We start from the raw sequence: 20377 nt of genomic DNA, 5'->3' as shown, positions 1-20377 counted from the left end.
ATTGAGAGAGGCCCTTGTTGATGTCAGATCCAATAGGTGCGCTTCGCGCCCACTACGTCACCTCCCGCCAAAGCGCGTGTGGCCTGGGCCTATAAATAAAGCTTGATGGGTTGATATAATTGGGTTTTTCATGACCGAAGTGTGTTGAGGGATTTAGGCACATATCCGTGTCTTGGTTTGAGTATGACTTTCGAGTCATTTGGCCCAATTCCATACACGCTGTGCTTACTGAGAGCACTTGTAAACCTCTATGCGCTTCACTGAAGCAAGAGCCATCAAGAAACATCTTGAATGACAGATGTTTCATGTCTGACAAGTGGACTGGCTCGAACGGGGGCACATTTCATGCCTTCCAAAACTGTGAAAAGGTCCCACATGGGGACTGAGTTTTTTTTTTTTTTTTTTTTTTTTTTTTTTCAGCATTGTATTCTTTTCCGGTTCTGTTTTTTTTTTTTTTTTTTTTATTGCAGAACTTATACAAAAATACCAACACAGGGAAGTAAGGCAAGGTGTACAAACAAACAAACAATAGTACCTAACAGAAAATAAGCATCATGGGTATTCATACATCAAATTATGTAATACATTAAAAAAAAAAAAAAAAGCATAATTTTAAGGCCAAGTCATGTCTTTGAATAAATCATCAAAATACATAAAAAATTGTTCACTTTTCTTGTTATTTATAAGTCTAAGGGACGAAATAAAAGAGTCAAAATCAGCAAGAAAGAGAGGAAAGCTCAAAGGAGATTTAAGCCATTTTTGCTTATGGATGAAGAATTTTGCATACAAGATAAAGAAGTTAACAACATACTCAAGGGAAAGCAACTTTGGATTTTCATAATAAAAAATAACCTCTTTGAGAGTGAAGGTGTGGGTCGTATTTGTAGGGCTAAAAACAAAAGAACTTAATTTATTCCAAAATCTATTGGTTACATTACATTCACAAAATAAATGGGCAGTTGTTTCCTCAACAAAACCACAGAAGGAGCAAGTATCATCAACATCAGAATATTTAGCAATAGAAGAGTTAACAGGGTAGATCTTATGAAGGATCTTATAATGAATTTCTTTAACTTTGTTGGACACACAAAATTTACTAGGCAAAAGCCAAGCCTTCTTCCAATTTACGTTTATTACAAGGGAACCCCAGTAGAATTTACCCCTAGGGGTAATCTTTCTTTTCATTTGAAAAATTTTACGAATATGTCTGTTGTTACATTTTCGATCTAAAAATTCAATACCACCCAAGCGTAAAGACGGATACACAATGTTACCTTTATTGAAGCTAAGGTGATTTTTAACTAATTGAATTAAGCCTGCTGGTATAGCTTTTATCAAGGTATTATATTCCTTTGGTGGAACAGGAAAGTTATGAAGATTCAAAAATTGCTCATAAGATAGAATATTACCAAAATCATCAAAGACTGATAGAATGCAGTTAAAGTTATTATTAAACCATCTATGAAAGAAAAGAGACTTATTTCTAACGGTTATACATATTGTTCCAAAGGAGAACTTTGTGGGGTGAAAAGCTATGGACAAAACACAATTTCCATGAGAGAAGGCATTGTTGATGAAAGTTAGATAAGGAAATGGGTAACTTACCAGGCAAAAAGTCACACTTTAATAGGAAAGATAGGCCACCAAGTTTGTTAAAGATATTTATTAGGAATGAAAAACCATAACGATACTGGGTTCGCAAGGCATCTTTTCAGCCAGTTTACTTTAAAGGTGTTTATAGTATCGGCAAAGTCCAAAAAGTCAAGGCCACCTTCACCTCTGGAATTGGAGAGTACTTCTCTTTTTAATTTGTGAGGTTTATTTTTCCAGATGAAATCCAAAAATATTTTGTTAATTCCTTTTATAGCTTTATCATTGATAAACAAAGAGAGAGCAGGGTACACAAAGCGAGAGAGCCCTTCGACCTTAGATAAAAGAACTCTACCGTATAATGAAAGATCTCTTTGAAGCCAAATGTTAAAAATGTTTTTAGTTTTTATAATTTTATCAGAAAAGTTTAAATGATGTCTAGTAATTGGATTTTTAGTGATATGAATACCTAGATATTTAACACTGTTTTTAACTGGGATACCTTCCAAAGATGACTCATCTATATCATGAATTGAGATAATTTCACATTTCGAAATATTGAGTTTTAGACCAGAGGCAGATGAAAACTGATCTATCATTTCCAAAGCATTAGATAACTGTTTTTTATCCTTCAAGAATAGTGTGGTATCGTCGGCTAGCTGTGCTATTTTAAGCTCCCTATCAAAAATAGATATTCCTAACAGCGTTTCATTTTGGTTAATCCTTAGACAAAGTAATTCTGTGGCCAAAAGAAATAAAAATGGGGAGATAGGACATCCCTGTCTGACTCCACGATGGATGTCAAACCTTTTAGATGTATCAAAGTTAACAATCACTGAACTGTTAATATTTCTATAAAACATGGTTACAATATCAATAAAAGATTTGCCGAATTCAAATAACTCTAAAGTACGGAAAATAAAATTGTGTTCTAAAGAATCAAACGCTTTGTAAAAATCAAGAAATAGTATGAGACCGCCTGATTGAATTAGATTAGAATAATCCAACAAATCTAATACTAACCTTATATTATTAGATATGTGACGGCCTTTCATGAATCCCGATTGAGATTCAGAAATAATGTGATCTAGACCAGTTCTTAATCTTTTAGCGTAAACCCACATGGGGACTGAGTGGGGTCTGGGAGGATTCAGCCTCTTAGCTCCTTTAAAGGTGCAATGTGTAAAAAAGATGAGTATCTATTAACAGAAATGCAATATGACATCCATAACTATGTTTTCAGTGGTGTATAAAGAACTTAATTAATTAACCGTAATGTATTTATTACCTTAGAATGAGACATTAATAGCTCCATAACCGCGGGAATGCCCTTCTATGAAGGTCGCCATGTTGTGACGTCATATTCCTACCGTAGCCGAACGCGAACAAACAGCGCTACAGAATGCGTTTCATCACTACCTTGAAAGAGAAGTAGCGGAAAGCTGGAAGCTAGCCTTACACTCCGTGAGTAGTGAGTTTTCCCTTGTGAGTGGTGTAAAATATGAAGTTGGGATTGTTTCATGTAACTTAGTTCTCCCTCGCTGTGTTATGGGTTTGTTATGTTGGGGATAGATGTGCTGTTACGTTCGTGAGACAGCTGATGATTAGTATTCATGTCATTGACCGTAAAACAGTACGTTGCAGGAATCACTAACCCGTCGATAGAGACTTTTAGATCACTAAAGTCGATCACGAAGAGTTTTCAAAATCAGAGAAAAAAGCCTATTGTGTGTAGTAAATAGTATCTATGGGATGCGGAGATGACATGATTGTAACAGCGCGCGCACTTCCGACCTTTGGACTCATGCGATGCGGACGCGTCCCAGCTCAGCCACAGTAACAGCTCATATTAGCCAGCTAAACTATTACTACCCTGTTAGAAAAAATATATAGCTGCTCCCTCGCTGTATTATGGGTTTGCTACAGTATGTGTGGAGAAATGTGCTGCTGGTTACGTTTGTGAGACAATCAGCTGATTACTATTATTATATTAAATTATATATTAAAACCCTTGATCCTCACCTGACTATGGCTTTGTAAACAGTATTCATGATGTGGTTTATAATGGACTGTGGTACAGAAACAGTGACAATGTTACACACTCTTGGCTTACTCTGGCTATTCTCTGCTGTCTCAGCCGACGAGATGTTTGTCCCGTTTTAGCAACCGTAGCTTCTTCGAAAGGGAGGGGTGAGCAGTGGGCTGAGCCCTTAGTGCAAACCTGGTGCAAACTCGCAACCGAACCACTAGATGTCGCTAAAAATCACACATTGCTCCTTTAAGGAAGCAGATGACCAGATCGTTCTTCTCCAGTGACTGGCCAGTCGCGGGATTTATAAACGCTGCTATGGCCCCCACATAAACTTTGTGCATGGATGGGGTTCTACCTTTATCCAGTAGCTCTTAAAGGAAGGAGAGAACTTCAATAACCCCGCAGTCTAGTAGACAGCCCTCTAGCCTGCGTAGTCGTGTTTAACACTCCCTCCGGGAGGTTTGCGGGTACCCGTTGATGGCCCATGCATACAGGGACCACAGCTTCAGGCGAGGATGCCAAATCGAGCCCTTGGCCTGAGAGAGGGGGTCTTTCCTCATCGGTATTGGCCATGGGGGCAGTGCTTGTCTGCTGCATCAGAACTGGGAACCAAGCCTGGTTCTTCCAGAGCGGAGCCACTAGTATCTCTGAGCATCCCTGATTCGTTCCAACACCTGAGGCAGGAGGGAGACAGGGGGAAAAGCATAGAGTGGGCAGCGGGGCCAGACGTGAGCCAGCACATCCCTACTCTTGGTGAAAAACTTTGGACAGTGAGCGTTTCCTTGGGACGAAAACAACAGGTCTGTGGGTGCAGAGACCATTCTCCTGCTGGAACATTGTTTCTGGACAGTCTTGATTGTGCTGAGCCCAGACCAGGAGGTGTTCCATAAGGTTTCGGGACCTGACGCCACCCTGGCGATTTATGTAGGCCACAACTGTTGTATGAGCGGACCAAGACGTGGTGACCTTTTATTCGGGGACAAAAACGCCTCAGCGCGTTGTCGACTGCCGTCATTTCTAGACAGTTTATGTGTAGGAGCTTCTCCCGTTCTGATCACTGGCCAAAGAACGGTCAGCCCTTGAGCAGTGCTCCCCATCCCGAGGTGGAGGGATCCGTGGACACCACTCTCACACTCTAGGAAGTCCCCAGGTTTATACCTGACTGGTACCAGTAGATTGCTCTCCAAGGTTTCAGAGCTGTGATGCATTTCTGATCGACCTTGAGGCGAAACAGACATGCACGAGGTGGTACTCTCGCTTTTAGCCATAACTGCAGCGAGCACATGCGAAGCAGACCCAGCTGGAGCTCTGATGATGCTGAGGCCATGAGACCCAGCATTTTCTGAAACCTATAGAGCAGGACTATAGTGCCACAGTGGAAGGATTTCCTGATGCACTGAATGTTCAGTCTGCGCTCTGGGGACAATCGCACTGTCATATACAGCAAGATATTTTCTCACTGGGAGACAGCAAACTTTTCGCCCAATTGACTTTGAGACCTAGATTCTCGAGATGTTCGAGTAATATCGTCCTTAGTTCTATGAGTGTCATCAAGCTAGAATCAGCTGATCGTGCAAGTAGTTCAAAACTTGCATGCCCCGAAGTTTCAAAGGTGTGAGAGCTGCGTCCATGCACATTGTAAATGTACGGGGTGCTAGAGAGAAGCCGAACGGTAGGACTGTGTATTGATATGCCTGGCCCTCTAAGAAGAATCTCAAGAATCGCCTATGACGTGACCCAATTTGTATTTGGAAATACCTGTCCTTCAGATCTATTGACATTGGCAAGTCTCTGAGAGGATTTTCCTGGTTGTGAGCATTCTGAACTGGCATTTCACAAGTACTTCGTTCAGCTGTCTTAGATCTAGAATGGGTCTAAGACCCCCGTCTTTTTTCGGAACCAGAAAATATCAGAGGAATTTGCTCTTTCTTTGAAGTGTGTGAACTGTTAAGCGCAGTTCTCCGCCGTGTCGCCAACTAGCCCAACCTGGGAAATTGGGGAGACCAGGAACCAAACCTTTTCCGCATTCGCCATATCAACCAGGCTCAGCCAACGATGGCGCTCCTGAACCACTAAGGTGGATATGGCCAGACCGATCGCGCTCGCCACGACACTCATGCTCCGGAGGGTGAGGTCGGATGCAGTGCAGTGCTCACCTATTAGTGCACGGTCTCGGCTACCCTTGTGCATGTCATTGAGTGATAAAACTATTCAATTTCTTTCAAAATCTTACTATTTCAAACTTTTAAACAGTATTGAAAAATAAAACAGAAACCAAAAACTCAAAACTATAATAACTCTTGTGTAAGGTCATCTAACATAATGAAAACCAGAATGTATTCTCTATGAATTTAATAAACTTTATTGTTTGAGCTAAAACTGACCAAAGAAGTTATATATTTTCCCTAATCAAATCATGACCTTCTGTATTCCCACAGTTGGCCTATGTAGGGTACTTGATGCTCTTCAACTATATTGTGCTAGTGAAGATGGACCTGTGGCCCTCTCCTCAAGAGTGGATTGTTATTGCCTACATCTTCACTAATGGCATCGAGAAGATGAGAGAGGTGAGTCTTCATTAGACCTCAGTGAGAAAACAATATTGTTTCCTTGGATCCCTGAAATGTGGGAAAAGATCATTTATTATTCATAGGCAGTGTCTTATAATTACATTTGCATATAATTACACAGCTGCCATTCAGTTAAAAACTTGCTGTTGAGGAGACCTCAGAATGTGCACTCTTTCAAATAAACAGTCCACTACTGCCCTCTTGTGGAAGTTAATAAATGCAAATGTTTTGCTTCTTGTCTGGTGGTTAATGGTTGTTTTGAAGTTTATTTGTCCATGTCCATCCTGAAAATTCAGCTTTGTCATCCCAGGAATGAATGACATTTTATAAAAAAACATTTATTTTAAATGAAACGATTAAAAGTCGCATTGTTACTGCTATGCTGTTTTTGGTTTACAGTTGTTTAGAAAAGTTCATTTGTCCAACATGAGGGCTAACACCGTGTTCTTAACTGTTTAACTCTCTCCTGTCCCTTAGATCCTCATGTCAGAGCCGGGGAAGCTCCTGCAGAAGGTGAAAGTGTGGTTACAGGAGTACTGGAACGTCACTGACCTCATGGCCATTCTCATCTTCTCCATTGGGATGGTACTTCGCCTACAAGAACCGCCCCTGATGAGCTATGGGAGGGTCATTTACTGCGTCAATATCATTTATTGGTACATACGACTGCTTGATATCTTCGGAGTGAATAAATACCTGGGTCCGTACGTCATGATGATTGGCAAGATGGTGAGGGAGACTGATTGATTGGTTTAATAATGAACTCTGACAGCAATTTGAAATGACTTATTTAGATGTGTAGCAGTTCCTAACACTCTTGATCTTTCTCCTTCCTTCCTTTCACCTTCTTCAATAATCTGGGGTGAACGTAGATGATTGACATGATGTATTTTGTGATCATCATGCTGGTAGTGCTGATGAGTTTCGGGGTGGCACGGCAGGCAATTCTCAATCCCAATGAGGACCCATCCTGGATGCTGGCACGCAACATCTTCTTCATGCCATACTGGATGATCTACGGAGAGGTGTTTGCTGACCAAATTGACCGTAAGGCTGGCTTATTACTAACATTTACCAGGGGCACATGGGCATTTTGTGTATACTCAGTTTCACACACAGCACCTCAGGGTTAATGGTCAGCTTGTATGAACAAATATGGTAAGCTGTTATCTGATAGCATAAACGTGCACACAAATATGATTAAAGCTTTGCATTTAACTGCTGAAACGGTTATATGTGGATCAGATTTTGTGATGTATAGTGCTTGTGTATGTTCTTTAAATGGTTCTGTAAATGACTGTACTTATATTCTCATACGGAACAGTGCTTCTGCTATTTCAAAATGGTTTTAAGACCCAATTGTTCATAGTAAAACTGCAGAAGAAGAGCATCTGCAAAAGTGAGTAAAAAACAAAAGAAAAACACTACGAAAAACTAAGAAAAGCACTCTTATGTTTCAATGGGTAATTTACCTTTTAGAATTTGTGATCTGATTTTATTTCATCTATATTGTTCATCCCCAGAGCTTAGGGTGGAAAAACTTTAACCGAGCCACATTTAACTCTATTCTCATGACTTTTGTTTTTTTATTTTTTCATGATTCTGTGGTTACAGAATAAAAATAGTCTGAATGAATGTTGATGCTACGTTTTTTTTTTTTTTTTTTTTTTTTTTAGCAAAGACATGAATATTATTTCATGGTTTGGCATTTTAATAGTTAAAGTATTGTAATATTAAAGGAAATCATATAAATGTGGAGCCTTCCTAGAAGTTTTCTGTTGATCCCCAGTTGAGAACCATTGTGTTAGAGCGTGAAATTGAAAATCATATAAATGGGCATTGGAGTAAAATCTCCCTTTGGGATGTATAATGTAGCCTGACATCATTTTTGACTCTACTGTTCAAAAGGTTTGGGTTGTAATGTTTTTTGTTTTTTTTTTTTTTATATTTTTGAAAGAAGTTTCATATGCTCACCAAGGCTGCATTTATTTGATCCAAAATACAGTAAAAACAGTAATATGGTTACTGTTACAGTTTAATTATATATATTGAATTATTGAAATATATATTTTACAATGCATATTATCCCTGTCATGGAAAAGCTGAATTTTCAACAGTCATTAGTCCAGTTTTCAGTCACATGATCCTTCAGATATTCAAGTACTCCCATTATTATCAATCTTTACAACATTTGTACTGCTAAATATATATATATATATATATATATATATATATATGTGTGTGTGTGTGTGTGTGTGTGTGTGTCATGTACAAGTCTTTACTGTAAATTTTGAACAATTCAATGCATCCTTGATGGAAAAAAATCTTTGGAACTCTAGCATATAAAATCTAAATATATATATATATATATTTTTTTTAATTCAAATATAACTTGAACCATGCATCAGGTTTAGTTCACTCAAAGTAAATTAAAGACAATCAAATCATAGAATCACATTCAAAAGGGAAAAAGGGGAATAATTTCTTAAAGGAGCAATGTGTGACTTTTAGCGACATCTAGTGGTTCGGTTGCGAGTTTGCACCAGGTTTGCACTAAGGGCTCAGCCCACTGCTCACCCCTCCCTTTCGAAGAAGCTACGGTTGCTAAAACGGGACAAACATCTCGTCGGCTGAGACAGCAGAGAATAGCCAGAGTAAGCCAAGAGTGTGTAACATTGTCACTGTTTCTGTACCACAGTCCATTATAAACCACATCATGAATACTGTCTGTTTACAAAGCCATAGTCAGGTGAGGATCAAGGGTTTTAATATATAATTTAATAAAATAATAATCAGCTGATTATCTCACAAACGTAACCAGCAGCACATTTCTCCACACATACTGTAGCAAACCCATAATACAGCGAGGGAGCAGCTATATATTTTTTCTAACAGGGTAGTAATAGTTTAGCTGGCTAATATGAGCTGTTACTGTGGCTGAGCTGGGACGCGTCTGCATCGCATGAGTCCAAAGGTCGGAAGTGCGCGCGCTGTTACAATCATGTCATCTCCGCATCCCATAGATACTATTTACTACACACAATAGGCTTTTTTTCTCTGATTTTTAAAATTCTTCGCGATCGACTTTAGTGATAAAAGACTTCAGTAAAAGTCTCTATCGACGGGTTAGTGATTCCTGTAACGTACTGTTTTACGGTCAATGACATGAATACTAATCATCAGCTGTCTCACGAACGTAACAGCACATATATCCCCAACATAACAAACCCATAACACAGCGAGGGAGAACTAAGTTACATGAAACAATCCCAACTACATATTTTACACCACTCACAAGGGAAAAGTCACTACTCACGGAGTGTAAGGCTAGCTTTCCGCTACTTCTCTTTCAAGGTAGTGATGAAACGCATTCTGTAGCACTGTTTGTTCGCGTTCGGCTACGGTAGGAATATGACGTCACAACATGGCGACCTTCATAGAAGGGGATTCCCGCGGTTATGGAGCTATTAATGTCTCATTCTATGGTAATAAAAACATTACGGTTAATTAAGTAAGTTCTTTATACACCACTGAAAACATAGTTATGGATGTCATATTGCATTTCTGTTAATAGATACTCAACTTTGTTACACATTGCACCTTTAAATTACATATATTAAAAGTTTGAAGGAATGTGACGATAGTAGCAATAATCAAATTGAATGATTCTACCTAATTATAGGTTGTGAATAATAAAGATGTTTGACTTGTATCTGCTGCAAAACCTGAGCACTTATATTGTTGTTATTCTTTCATGCAGATTTATGCTTTTTCTTATGTCTGAAATAAATCAATAGCCCTACACTCATAGCAATGTAGTGCCTCGGTCACGTGGATAAGCATCTCTTTTTGTTTTCTCATTAGTTGTGTGTGTGTGTGTGTGTATGTTTGTTGTATGCATACTTTCAATTATTTGTTTTTGTGTGTGTGTGTGTGTGTGCGCGCACTGAGAGATTGATGGCCCAAAGACAAGAGAGCTGAAATAACGCTTTCGTTCTTTGTTTCAGATGTGAATAGTAGGAAGCTACAGCACAAAGTGAATGAAAAACTCTGGCTGGTCGAAAATTACTTTCGCACTCATGGACCTGGGCGTAGCAGTGGTCCATCCCATATAGGCAATTTCCAATATATAAATTCTGCTAGATATATCTCTGTCACCAGAGCCATTCTAATTTCACAATCATGCCATAACCTCATCTCCGTCCCCTGATGGTCATTGAGTGTATGACACCCCTGCACGGCACTGCAAGGCTATTGGACAGGTTTCCGTGGTGGGGGAAATGTTCAAGGTGCTATGACAATAATAAATTGCTTAGGTCCAATTGCAGTTTTTTAAAACCCTATCATGGAAACTTGAAACTTTGATAATGCTAAGTTACCATCATGAGCCTCCTACAGCCAGCTAACACTAAATGATGTCCCATTACTATGGTAGTCCGCAAAGTCATTGTGATTCCTTCTCATTTCACAATATATCTTACATTGGTGAACAACTTACTGGTGAAAAATCCACTGGGTTGATATTACGTGTTATAAACATCTAATAGAGCATGAGCATCAGCGTTTCCTCAAATAAGCTCCCAACATGTTTCTGGAAAGAGACCATCTCATATGTCCGCTATATACATCCACTCATCAGTATGAAAGTTTTTTCACGTGGTTCAGTTGTCAGAGTTTTTGACAATTTGAATTTGGAATTTAACAAAAAAGAAATTAAAAATTGCGTTTTCAATATTACCTGTTACTTCAGTTCTCTCACTTTGGGCTCCTGAGTGTGATTTTAAAAATTGAAACCAGTAAATGGCATTCTAATAAATATGTAAATTAATATGAACCTGACTGACTTTCTTCTCCTTGAGCAACTGAACCATCCCATTTGGAAAAAACGTATGATGTATTGTCAATGCATTCTAACCAACTACAAGCAACCATAAAAAAAGAATGCTGTACATTTAATATCAATATATTTTAAACATTGCATATGTTTAAATATATTGGGGATGCAACTTTACATATGGAATATATTTTTAATTCCACACCTTGGTGCACAGTCTTTCCATTCAAGTTTTATCCACAACCCACTTTTTTTCTTTTATTTTGATGTTTTTGAGCATGTATCAGAAAGGTAGTAGGTAGTAGTTTTCTTTTCTAAAGTGGCCTTTATTGCTATTTGTCAAAGACAAATCAAATATTTTCTTTTCTTTTCTGGTCAGACAGTTCATAGATTTTTTGGGAAACACTCAGTTGTATCGTATGTATATTTTAACAGCCCCATGTGGTCAGAACATCACGACAGAGGATGGAGCCATCGTTACTCTCCCACCCTGCAAAACCGGAGCTTGGATTGTCCCCGCCATTATGGCCTGCTACCTGCTGGTGGCCAACATCCTTCTGGTTAATTTGCTCATTGCTGTCTTTAAGTAAGTTAAATGAATATTTATGTTGTGTGTGCTTGTTCTAAATCTAAACAATAGACAAACTTTGAAAAAAACTTTGGAAACATTTTACAATAGGTTAATAGTTATTGTAGCCTGTTAACTAACATGAACTAACAATGAACAAAACTTTTGTTTTCTCAGATTTATATATCTTTGTTAATGTTAAGTACACAGTGAACTAATGTTAGCAAATAAAAAAATAATAATGTATTAGTAAATGTTGACATTTATATTAACTAAGATTAATACATTCTGTAGATCTTCATTATTAGTTACATGTTTATTAGTTACATTATTAGTACATTACATGTTAACTAAAGTCCAGCAATTGGCAAATGGCTCATTTTAATTGACTTGCAGGCAATTGGTCTCCCTAGCGTGAACCCAATTCATTGGAAACTCCTCCGACGAGACGTAGGAGTTCCCATACGAAAGGGAAACTTGTATTCCTGCAATTATATTTTAATAATAAATAATAATAATAATAATTGTCATATTGAATCCTTTTTTTTTTTGTCCTTGTTTTACTATTTCTTTTATACATTGCATCATGTTAATTCCGTATTGGTTAAGAACATTAAAATAACATTATGGCATGCTTTTACCATCTAAATAAATACTAAGTCATATGAATATATCACATGACCGGCATTTTGACTAATGACATATGGAATTCCAGATTTCTATGCACGCATCATCACATGCCGTCTGAAGTTCAGACCAGTGAAACAATGTTGAATGCTTCTAATATTGTTTTTCATTCTCACAGTAACACATTCTTTGAAGTGAAGTCCATCTCCAACCAGGTGTGGAAGTTCCAGAGGTACCAGCTGATCATGACCTTCCATGAGCGTCCGGTCCTTCCTCCTCCTCTCATCATCTTTAGCCACATAACTATGGTCCTCAAACATCTCTGCTGTCGCTGGAGGAAGCATGATGAGGATGAGCGTGACTATGGGCTGAGTGAGTGAAACCAACGCATGCCAATTTAAAGTTTCTCTTTGATAAATCTTTTGCCAAACATGATTATTTTGTAATAGCGAGACATTTCTGTGCTCAAATATCTTTCTGTATACTGCCATCAGTGCCATGCAAAAGTGATGCACAGTATTTGTACTGCATATTAATTAGGTATGTGTAGTATGATGCTCTACTACAGTGTGATGAAGACAGAGAGCACTTGGACTTCACTAATATAATGTGAAAAAGTCACAGTGACCAAAAAAAAAAAAAAAAACTCTTCCTCCCACAGAGCTCTTCATTACTGAAGATGAACTGAAGAAAGTACATGACTTCGAAGAGCAGTGTATGGAGGAGTATTTCAGGGAGAAAGATGATCGCTTCAATTCCTCCAATGACGAGAGGATACGTGTGACATCTGAAAGGTTAAAACATCACAGACAACACAAAAGAATATTAACACTGTAGAATGTATTTTAAACCAGGGGTATTCAGACATTCAATGGCAAGGACCCCCAAATATGATAAGCCCCTTGAGGGACCCTCTTCCTGAAATATAACAGGCATACAGTATATTTCCATGTACTGTGTATACACAGCCATACTTTGTTTTTTATAATATCTCATGTAATATGTTGCTCAGTGTTGTTTTCAAAATTCATTTATTGGCTTTTACGTTGTAACTGAAGCTAAAGCCAATATTAAAAAAAAAAACATTTGAGAAATATTTACTTAGTATTAAGTTGACTGTACATCAAAATATTATTAGAGTATAGAGTATAATGTTAGATGCATAAACCTGAAGAGAAACATTCTTAATTCAGTTATGATTTATTTGGAAATTCATTTTCACAAATATCTATTTTTCCAAAGCAGCATTTACTCAAATACAAATACAAAGTAAAATCAAATACAAAGTTGTATTTGTTAAAATTAGGTAATGCATTAACTAACATGCACAAACAATAAACAATGAGATTTTTACCAGCTGTCAGTGTTAGTTAATGTATTGAGTAAATTGGTAAAGTGTTTCTATAAACATATTTAATAAAGATTTAAAGTTAACATGTTTACTTTGACAACCTTAAATTTTATGCTGACCATTTAGCATCCTCTTGTGGCCCCTTCAGGGTCCTAGAACCCCAATTTGAAAAACTTTTTCAATTAAAATGTATGCAATACAAATAACAACAAAATGTTTTTACAAATTGATTTTGTTCATTAGTGAAATTCATTTGAATAAAAATACTGTAAAATCAGAAAAAAGATCTGCAAACAAAAATTTGCCAAAAAGCTCATAAGATTTTATTGTCCAGAGGCCACAATAAAGTGCATAGCTTGTTTGTAAATGACCACAGGTGTATGCTTGGAAAAACATGGCACTGATGAAGGCTTTAACCTGAAAACTGTTTCGCGCACTTTTGCACTTTTATTGTCGCCTCTGGATAATAAAATCTCGTGTGCTTTTTGGCCAATTGTCGTTTGCGGATCTTTTTTCAGATTTTTTTTTTTATCTAAACATTTTCACCACAAGAAGTTATTTCATTCATGTGTTGAACTTGGGACTAGTGATTGGTGCTACATCTTTACATACCCTTTATTGGAAAATACTGTAAAAACAGTACTATTGTGAAACTACTGTGACTTTTTAATCATATTTTTGGTAATTAAAAGTTCAATTTATTTCAATTGGTAAACAACATTACTAGATGGCCTAATATTCATGCAATCATCTAATGTCTGATCACTCAGGGTAGAGAACATGGCGATGCGTCTGGAGGAGGTGAATGAAAGGGAACATTTCATGAAAGCGTCCCTGCAGACTGTGGACATCCGGCTCGCTCAGATGGAAGAGATGATCGGCCGCATTGCTGTGGCACTGGAGCGGGTTGCTGGTATGGATCGAGGCGAAGTCAACAAAGCCCGGTCCAGGACATCATCTGACTGCACAGATACAAATTACATCCTGCGCCAGAGCAGTTTCAACAGCCAAGAAGGCAATTCCTACAGGCTACAGGAGTCTCTGGAGCAGGGTGGTGAGGAGTCCATTTCTCCTACTTCTCCAACCGCTCTGGCCCCACGTGTCCGCAGTCACTCCTTCTACGTGAGCCACTCTTCCAAAGATAAGAGTGGAGCAGATCGGGGGGAAGGCTTCTTTAAAGATAGGCTGTTCAGTCTCCATCGGGCCAACAGCTCACAGTCTGTGTCCTCTGGAGCAGGTCCCAAAGAGTCCAAGCCCATACCTTTGAATACTTTATCTGTGCAGCAGCAACTTCGCCCTTCTTCCTGCATAGACATCTATGTTTCTGCCTCAGAGGACATCCCGCCTACTGAGAGCTTCTTGGAGCCAGTCCGGACAGTTCCAACTCTTGCTCGAGACTCATCTCTGCATTCGGAGATCATGGAGGCCGTGCTCTCAGGGGGACGAGACTGCAGTGGAAGGGCAGGGGGCAGCGAAAGACAGTCGGACGGTACGGTCCTATTTGAGGACAGCGCCGCCGCTGACCTATCACTCTGCTCTGCCCACCTGCTGCCAGATAACTTGCCCCCCTGGGACCTGGACCCCTCGCCGCCGCCGTCAGCTGGCGTGCTGGAGCGGTCCAAGAGCAGTCGCTTCCTATCTGCAGCAGGGCCTCTGTTTCTGGATGAGCCATCGATGGTTAAGTCGCATAGCCTGATGTTCACTTCACGTGGTTACTACGGCGGCATGGGCGTGCAGGTGAAGGCAGCCGAATATACCAGCATCACAGATTGCATAGACATCCGTTGCGTCTCTACCCCTTATCCTGTCCCAGAGCGGTCTGACTCGCCCGGAGGCTCTTTTACATTCGATAAGCCTCAAGACCTGGGCGTCTCGCACCCTGAGAGAGACGCCGAGCTCAGTCACGCCGAGTCCGATCCAGAGGAACTGGCTGAGGGCTCTGCAGATACAGGTAAGGGGGGTCAATGTAGCAGTAGCGGGGGAATGGGTGCAGACCTGGGCCTGGGCCTCGTACCGGGCCCGTTTTGCTCACCGATCTCTAGACTAGAACGAGCAAACAGCTGCTCCTCCTCGGAGGAGTCGCACTCCAACATCTACTCTCGAAAGAGCTTCTCCATAAGTGAGAGAATGGACAAGGGCCGTGGGAGCTCGAAGAATCCTTTCCAGAAGGCCAAAGCCGGGGCAAGACTGGAGGGTAAAACAGACTCGCTGTCCATGAGAAAACTGGCCAAACCCTCAGCGTTCCAAAGTTTTGACAGCAGACACAATTACACGTGATGATGTCAGGACAGTAGGGATGGCATTGTAGATCTAGTTCCTGTAGGGTGGCTCTACCTCGTTTAAAATCCAAGGGCCAGTCCGTTAATTAGTACTGTCTGATTGAGTAATTAGCTGTACACTGGAATGTTTTATAATGGGTATCAAATTGCTGTTAATTTCCTATTGTAACACTGCAATGCAAAGTCAGATTTTCTTTAGAACTCATAAATTCAGAACTTGACCACTGCCATTAGGCCAACGTTAGTTCCAGTTCCCTCAAACTTGAAAGTGCTCTGAAAGTGTTATTGGGGCTATATTCATAATTAGGGAAAACTTTGAGATTTAAAGCCTATTGACACCAAGACGAATGTTTGGTACGAAAGTTTGGTGCGATAAACATTTTCATTCCATTTTCAATCATTTTATTTTTGGAGAGGTTTTTCTAATGTATTTTTTCATTGCATTTTGAAGAAAACTAGCCAACCAATATGATTTGTGCTTTTAGTCACATGGCCAGAGCCTCTGCCATTACATAAAACGATGACTTTGTGACAACAGTAAATAGAAGAGGCAGAATCTAAAACCGCCTCACTGGTCTCTGTACTTTTGTGTTGTTTATTACCATAGTAGGCTATATGAAAAAATCTGAATGGCTGTTCGAAAACATGTAAATACTGCTTGATTCCTTTTTGTCTCTCTGACAAGTGAGTGTCAATCACGGAAAGTTGTGTCGTACTTTGCGTGACGGGGTAAATTATAAGCATTTCTATTAGTGACACCTAATATCTAAGAGTGATTTTGGCATTTTTTTTTTTTTTACACTTTAGTCTGAACAGACAAATATCATGTGCAAATCATGCTGAACTTTTGTGCCGAACATTCATGTTGGTGTGAACAGGCCTTAAAGAGCTCCTATCATAGCATTTGAAAAATGTTCCTATTTTTGTTTTGGGAGTTCCCAAAAACATTTTAACGTGCATGCAAGGATAAACACTTTATTTGTCTTATAATATGCATTTATTTTTACCTGATTTGCTCAACGACTCCCAAATGATTCGTTCGACGATTCATTTTCGATTGGCACGATCCTCCTTTGAGTGACGCGAATCTGCGGCGATTGGTCAAATGACCCAGTCAGTTGTTATTGGTAAACCGTAGGCATTACCATTAATGGATTATAGCTTGTCAAGTGTTGAAAATTGTATACTGAACAAATGTGTCAGAAAAAGTGCACTTTCCACACGGTCCCTTATACTCGCGTCTCCGTCAAGAGCGACCTTTCCCGGCGAAACTCACATTGTGGCGGCTTTTGAGGGGCAGTGCTTATTATATAGAGCGAAAATATGGAAAATTAAGCTTGTGAAACATTGTTAACCTTGCCTTTTTAGCGGCAATTGGGTTTAAATAACTTTTGGCTAAGTCGTTTAGGAGGTAATTGACATTTTTTAGTGAATATCTGTGGAATATCAAAAACAAAACTAACTTTACCCCGCTTAGAAGCTGCGCGGAGTGTACACAACACACACAACAAAATATAACTATATTGTGTATGCTACAGAAAACATAACAGCAAACATTATTAATAATACTTAATAATAATAATAATAATAATTCATTACATTTATATAGCGCTTTTCTGGACACTCAAAGCGCTTCACATAGAAGGGGGGGATCTCCTCAACCACCACCAATGTGCAGCATCCACCTGGATGATGCGAAGGCAGCCATATTGCGCCAGAACGCTCACCACACACCAGCTTACTGGTGGAGAGGAGACAGTGATGAAGCCAATTGGTGTATATGGGGATGATTAGGAGGCCATGATGGACAGAGGCTACTGGGCAAATTTGGCCAGGATGCCGGGGTTACACCCATACTCTTTCGAAAGACATCCTGGGATTTTTTATGACCACAGAGAGTCAAGACCTCGGTTTAACGTCTCATCCGAAGGACGGTGCTCTTTTTGACAGCATAGTGTCCCCATCACTTTACTGGGGCGTTAGGACCCACACAGACCACAGGGTGAGCACCCCCTGCTGGCCTCACTAACACCTCTACCAGCAGCAACCTGGCTTTCTCAGAAGGTCTCCCATCCAGGTACTAACCAGGCTCAGCACTGCTTAGCTTTAATGGGCAACCAGTCTTTGGCTACAGGGTGATATGGCTGCTGTTATTTGATTCATTTATGTTTTTGAATGATTCATCATTAAAATGATGAGAACACAAGGTTCGGGCTATACTGTTGTGGTATCGTTGCAAATATGAACTCTAACCACTGATTCTTCACATGCTCGTCCCTGGGCAATGAAAACAAGTGGCTGAACTGTCTTTGCAATGTAGAACACAGCGTCTTCTCGACATGATTCGATTCAGCTGAAGTATTTTAATCATAGATTTGAATGTGTTCTAGACTTCAAGTTTACACTTCCGTCTGCGCGCGCAGTTGTTGGGAGCGGCCAATGAGCTAATGTTTTGTATACGAAACAGCTAATGAGTCGTTTCAAAAACAATTCATTTCATAGACTCAGAGTCGACTCTCACTTTTGAAAGACAATAACTTTATATACGGTGCACTTTCAGATATAAATCTTTGCAGGATGTTTTCATTCCCTTAGAGCTATATTCCACATTACATGAACATTCATTTTCAAAAATCCATGATAGGGGCTCTTTAACAATACTTTGCAATGCAACTTACTGTTTTAGCTTATATGGGTCACCGTTGTCACAGCATGAATCATGCTCTCTCTCTCTCCATAGACTTGAGAATATGTCCTACAGGCCTGGTAGAAAGGTGGTTTCATTCCAAATTGACTGAAACCAACGACTGAACGACTGAAACCAAAGGACTGTGACAAGGTTTTTAACACTGATGTTCTGTCATTTCAAACCCACACAGCAGATTAGTCGAGTATGAGGTGTCTGAATACAGCATAAGTTTGTGCATAATTTATCTAAATAAAAAACAGATTACTTAAATTTTAAAGCACTAAATGATCATGTTTAGTCATTTTTAGTCTGTATTGTTCTTAATATATCACAAAAGGGTGCCCATTTGAACCTATTTAAAAAAGACTAACCAGTTGAACTCTACACTAACAGCATGTTTGGTATGGAATGCTAGTATACTATAATACACTGCAAATGAAAGGTCAAGCACATTGTATTGTCAGCTGCAGTAATAATATAATATCTAAGTATTTCCATTCTTGCGTGCTGCTGTGGTAATAGTAGTATGATAGTAGACCATTCCAAACATACTTTTAGACTGTTGTAAGTGTTAAAATGCATAGAGAGCCTTTCCAAAAAGGATTCAATAGCAAAAACTCTGATCGTCTTTATATAATGGCGTTGTTTTACACAGAAAAGGTACTATATGTTGACTTGCTATGCAAGATGCCACAGAGAGTCGGTCAGTCAGTAAGAAGTGTTATGCACTTTAAAGCAGGAGTTCTTTATGCACACCAGTCTCATCACTAATCAGCTGGAAGGACATAATGAAGACTAGTACATAATATTATCTTTTTTTTCCCAGAAAGTTATCTTCCTGTTTTATTCTTAATGGGTATATATCATTTTATTGATTTGATTTAACATAGTGGGAATTCAGAAGGATATAAGGAGATCTGGACAGACTCCGTTTTTAACAATTCATTGAATTCAGCTAAATCAATCAGTCACTTTAAATAAAGTAGAACATTTACTGCTCTACAATTCACTGTTTTAAATGGCTGTTTAACTTTTATCAAATGAAATAGAGAAGTTTAAAGCAATACAGAAATGGCATTTGTATCTTTGGCGTAAATTATATTCAGTATAGTCACTTTTTAGTAAATGAATTACTCCACCTATTCCATTTCCACCACGTGCATCACTCATTGGATGTATTTTATTTGCCTTACAGATGTGCAATACTGCTAAGAGATTTAACATTATTACAGTCACAGTGTTCTGAAATGTAAAAAAAAAAATGTACATTTGGTATTAGAGCTTGTATGTGAACCAAAAACATAAAATACGAAATGGCATTATTTTTATTATTTTTTTGTGTATAGCAGTAATTCTAATCACTGTGGTTTTCAAATAACCAATGATTTTCAAATCATTATTAGTATGACATTCAATATATTTATCAGATTTGCTTCATTTTATATGATTTTAAGCATTGTTTCTTATTTGGGCCTGCTCTCCTTCACAAGGAAGGCGCTAACACTCTTACAAGGTGATTATACTGCAAAGAGCCTTAAAACAGGTAAAAAGGAATGCATGTACAACACAGGCCCTTAAAACATGTCCATGCTCTATTATTTAGGGTAATGTCATTTTAACAAACCCTCTTGTTGGACTGGTTCCAGCAAAAGAAGACAGAGGGGGCATTTGATCGAAGTTACTGAATGCAAGTTTCTCTCACTATCCTCTGTTTCGCTCTCTTGTTTGTGATAGAAGAGTGGGCATATTTATGACACTTGTTTTTTTCACATGTAAATGTTCTGTATATGATCTGTAAATCTTTCTGTGGATGTAAAAAAAAAAATTGTTTAATATA

General features: G+C 38.8%; 1 protein-coding gene across 16 annotated transcripts in view; it reads left to right on the top strand.

The window, feature by feature from the left end:
• trpm3 (transient receptor potential cation channel, subfamily M, member 3) overlaps positions 1 to 20156 on the top strand; it is a 127681-nt gene extending 107525 nt beyond the window's left edge. For 8 of the 16 annotated variants that reach the window (XM_089130403.1, XM_089130402.1, XM_039659057.2 and 5 more), the window contains 8 exons: positions 6061 to 6189; positions 6670 to 6921; positions 7065 to 7239; positions 10200 to 10307; positions 11462 to 11612; positions 12400 to 12593; positions 12883 to 13015; positions 14343 to 20156. In XM_089130403.1, coding sequence (XP_088986529.1) covers positions 6061 to 6189; positions 6670 to 6921; positions 7065 to 7239; positions 10200 to 10307; positions 11462 to 11612; positions 12400 to 12593; positions 12883 to 13015; positions 14343 to 15849 — 2649 coding nt within the window. In that variant the 3' untranslated portion in view covers positions 15850 to 20156. The remainder of the gene's footprint in view (positions 1 to 6060; positions 6190 to 6669; positions 6922 to 7064; positions 7240 to 10199; positions 10308 to 11461; positions 11613 to 12399; positions 12594 to 12882; positions 13016 to 14342) is intronic. The other 8 variants (XM_089130410.1, XM_089130409.1, XM_089130406.1 and 5 more) reach the window with 2 other exon arrangements.
• The last annotated feature ends 221 nt before the right edge of the window (positions 20157 to 20377 follow it).

The sequence above is a fragment of the Pimephales promelas genome, chromosome 4, assembly GCF_988280905.1.
Source record: "Pimephales promelas chromosome 4, fPimPro1.hap1.1, whole genome shotgun sequence".
Classification (NCBI taxonomy): domain Eukaryota; kingdom Metazoa; phylum Chordata; class Actinopteri; order Cypriniformes; family Leuciscidae; genus Pimephales; species Pimephales promelas.
Note: the sequence above shows the minus strand (reverse complement) of the source record. Positions and strands in the feature narration are given on the sequence as shown.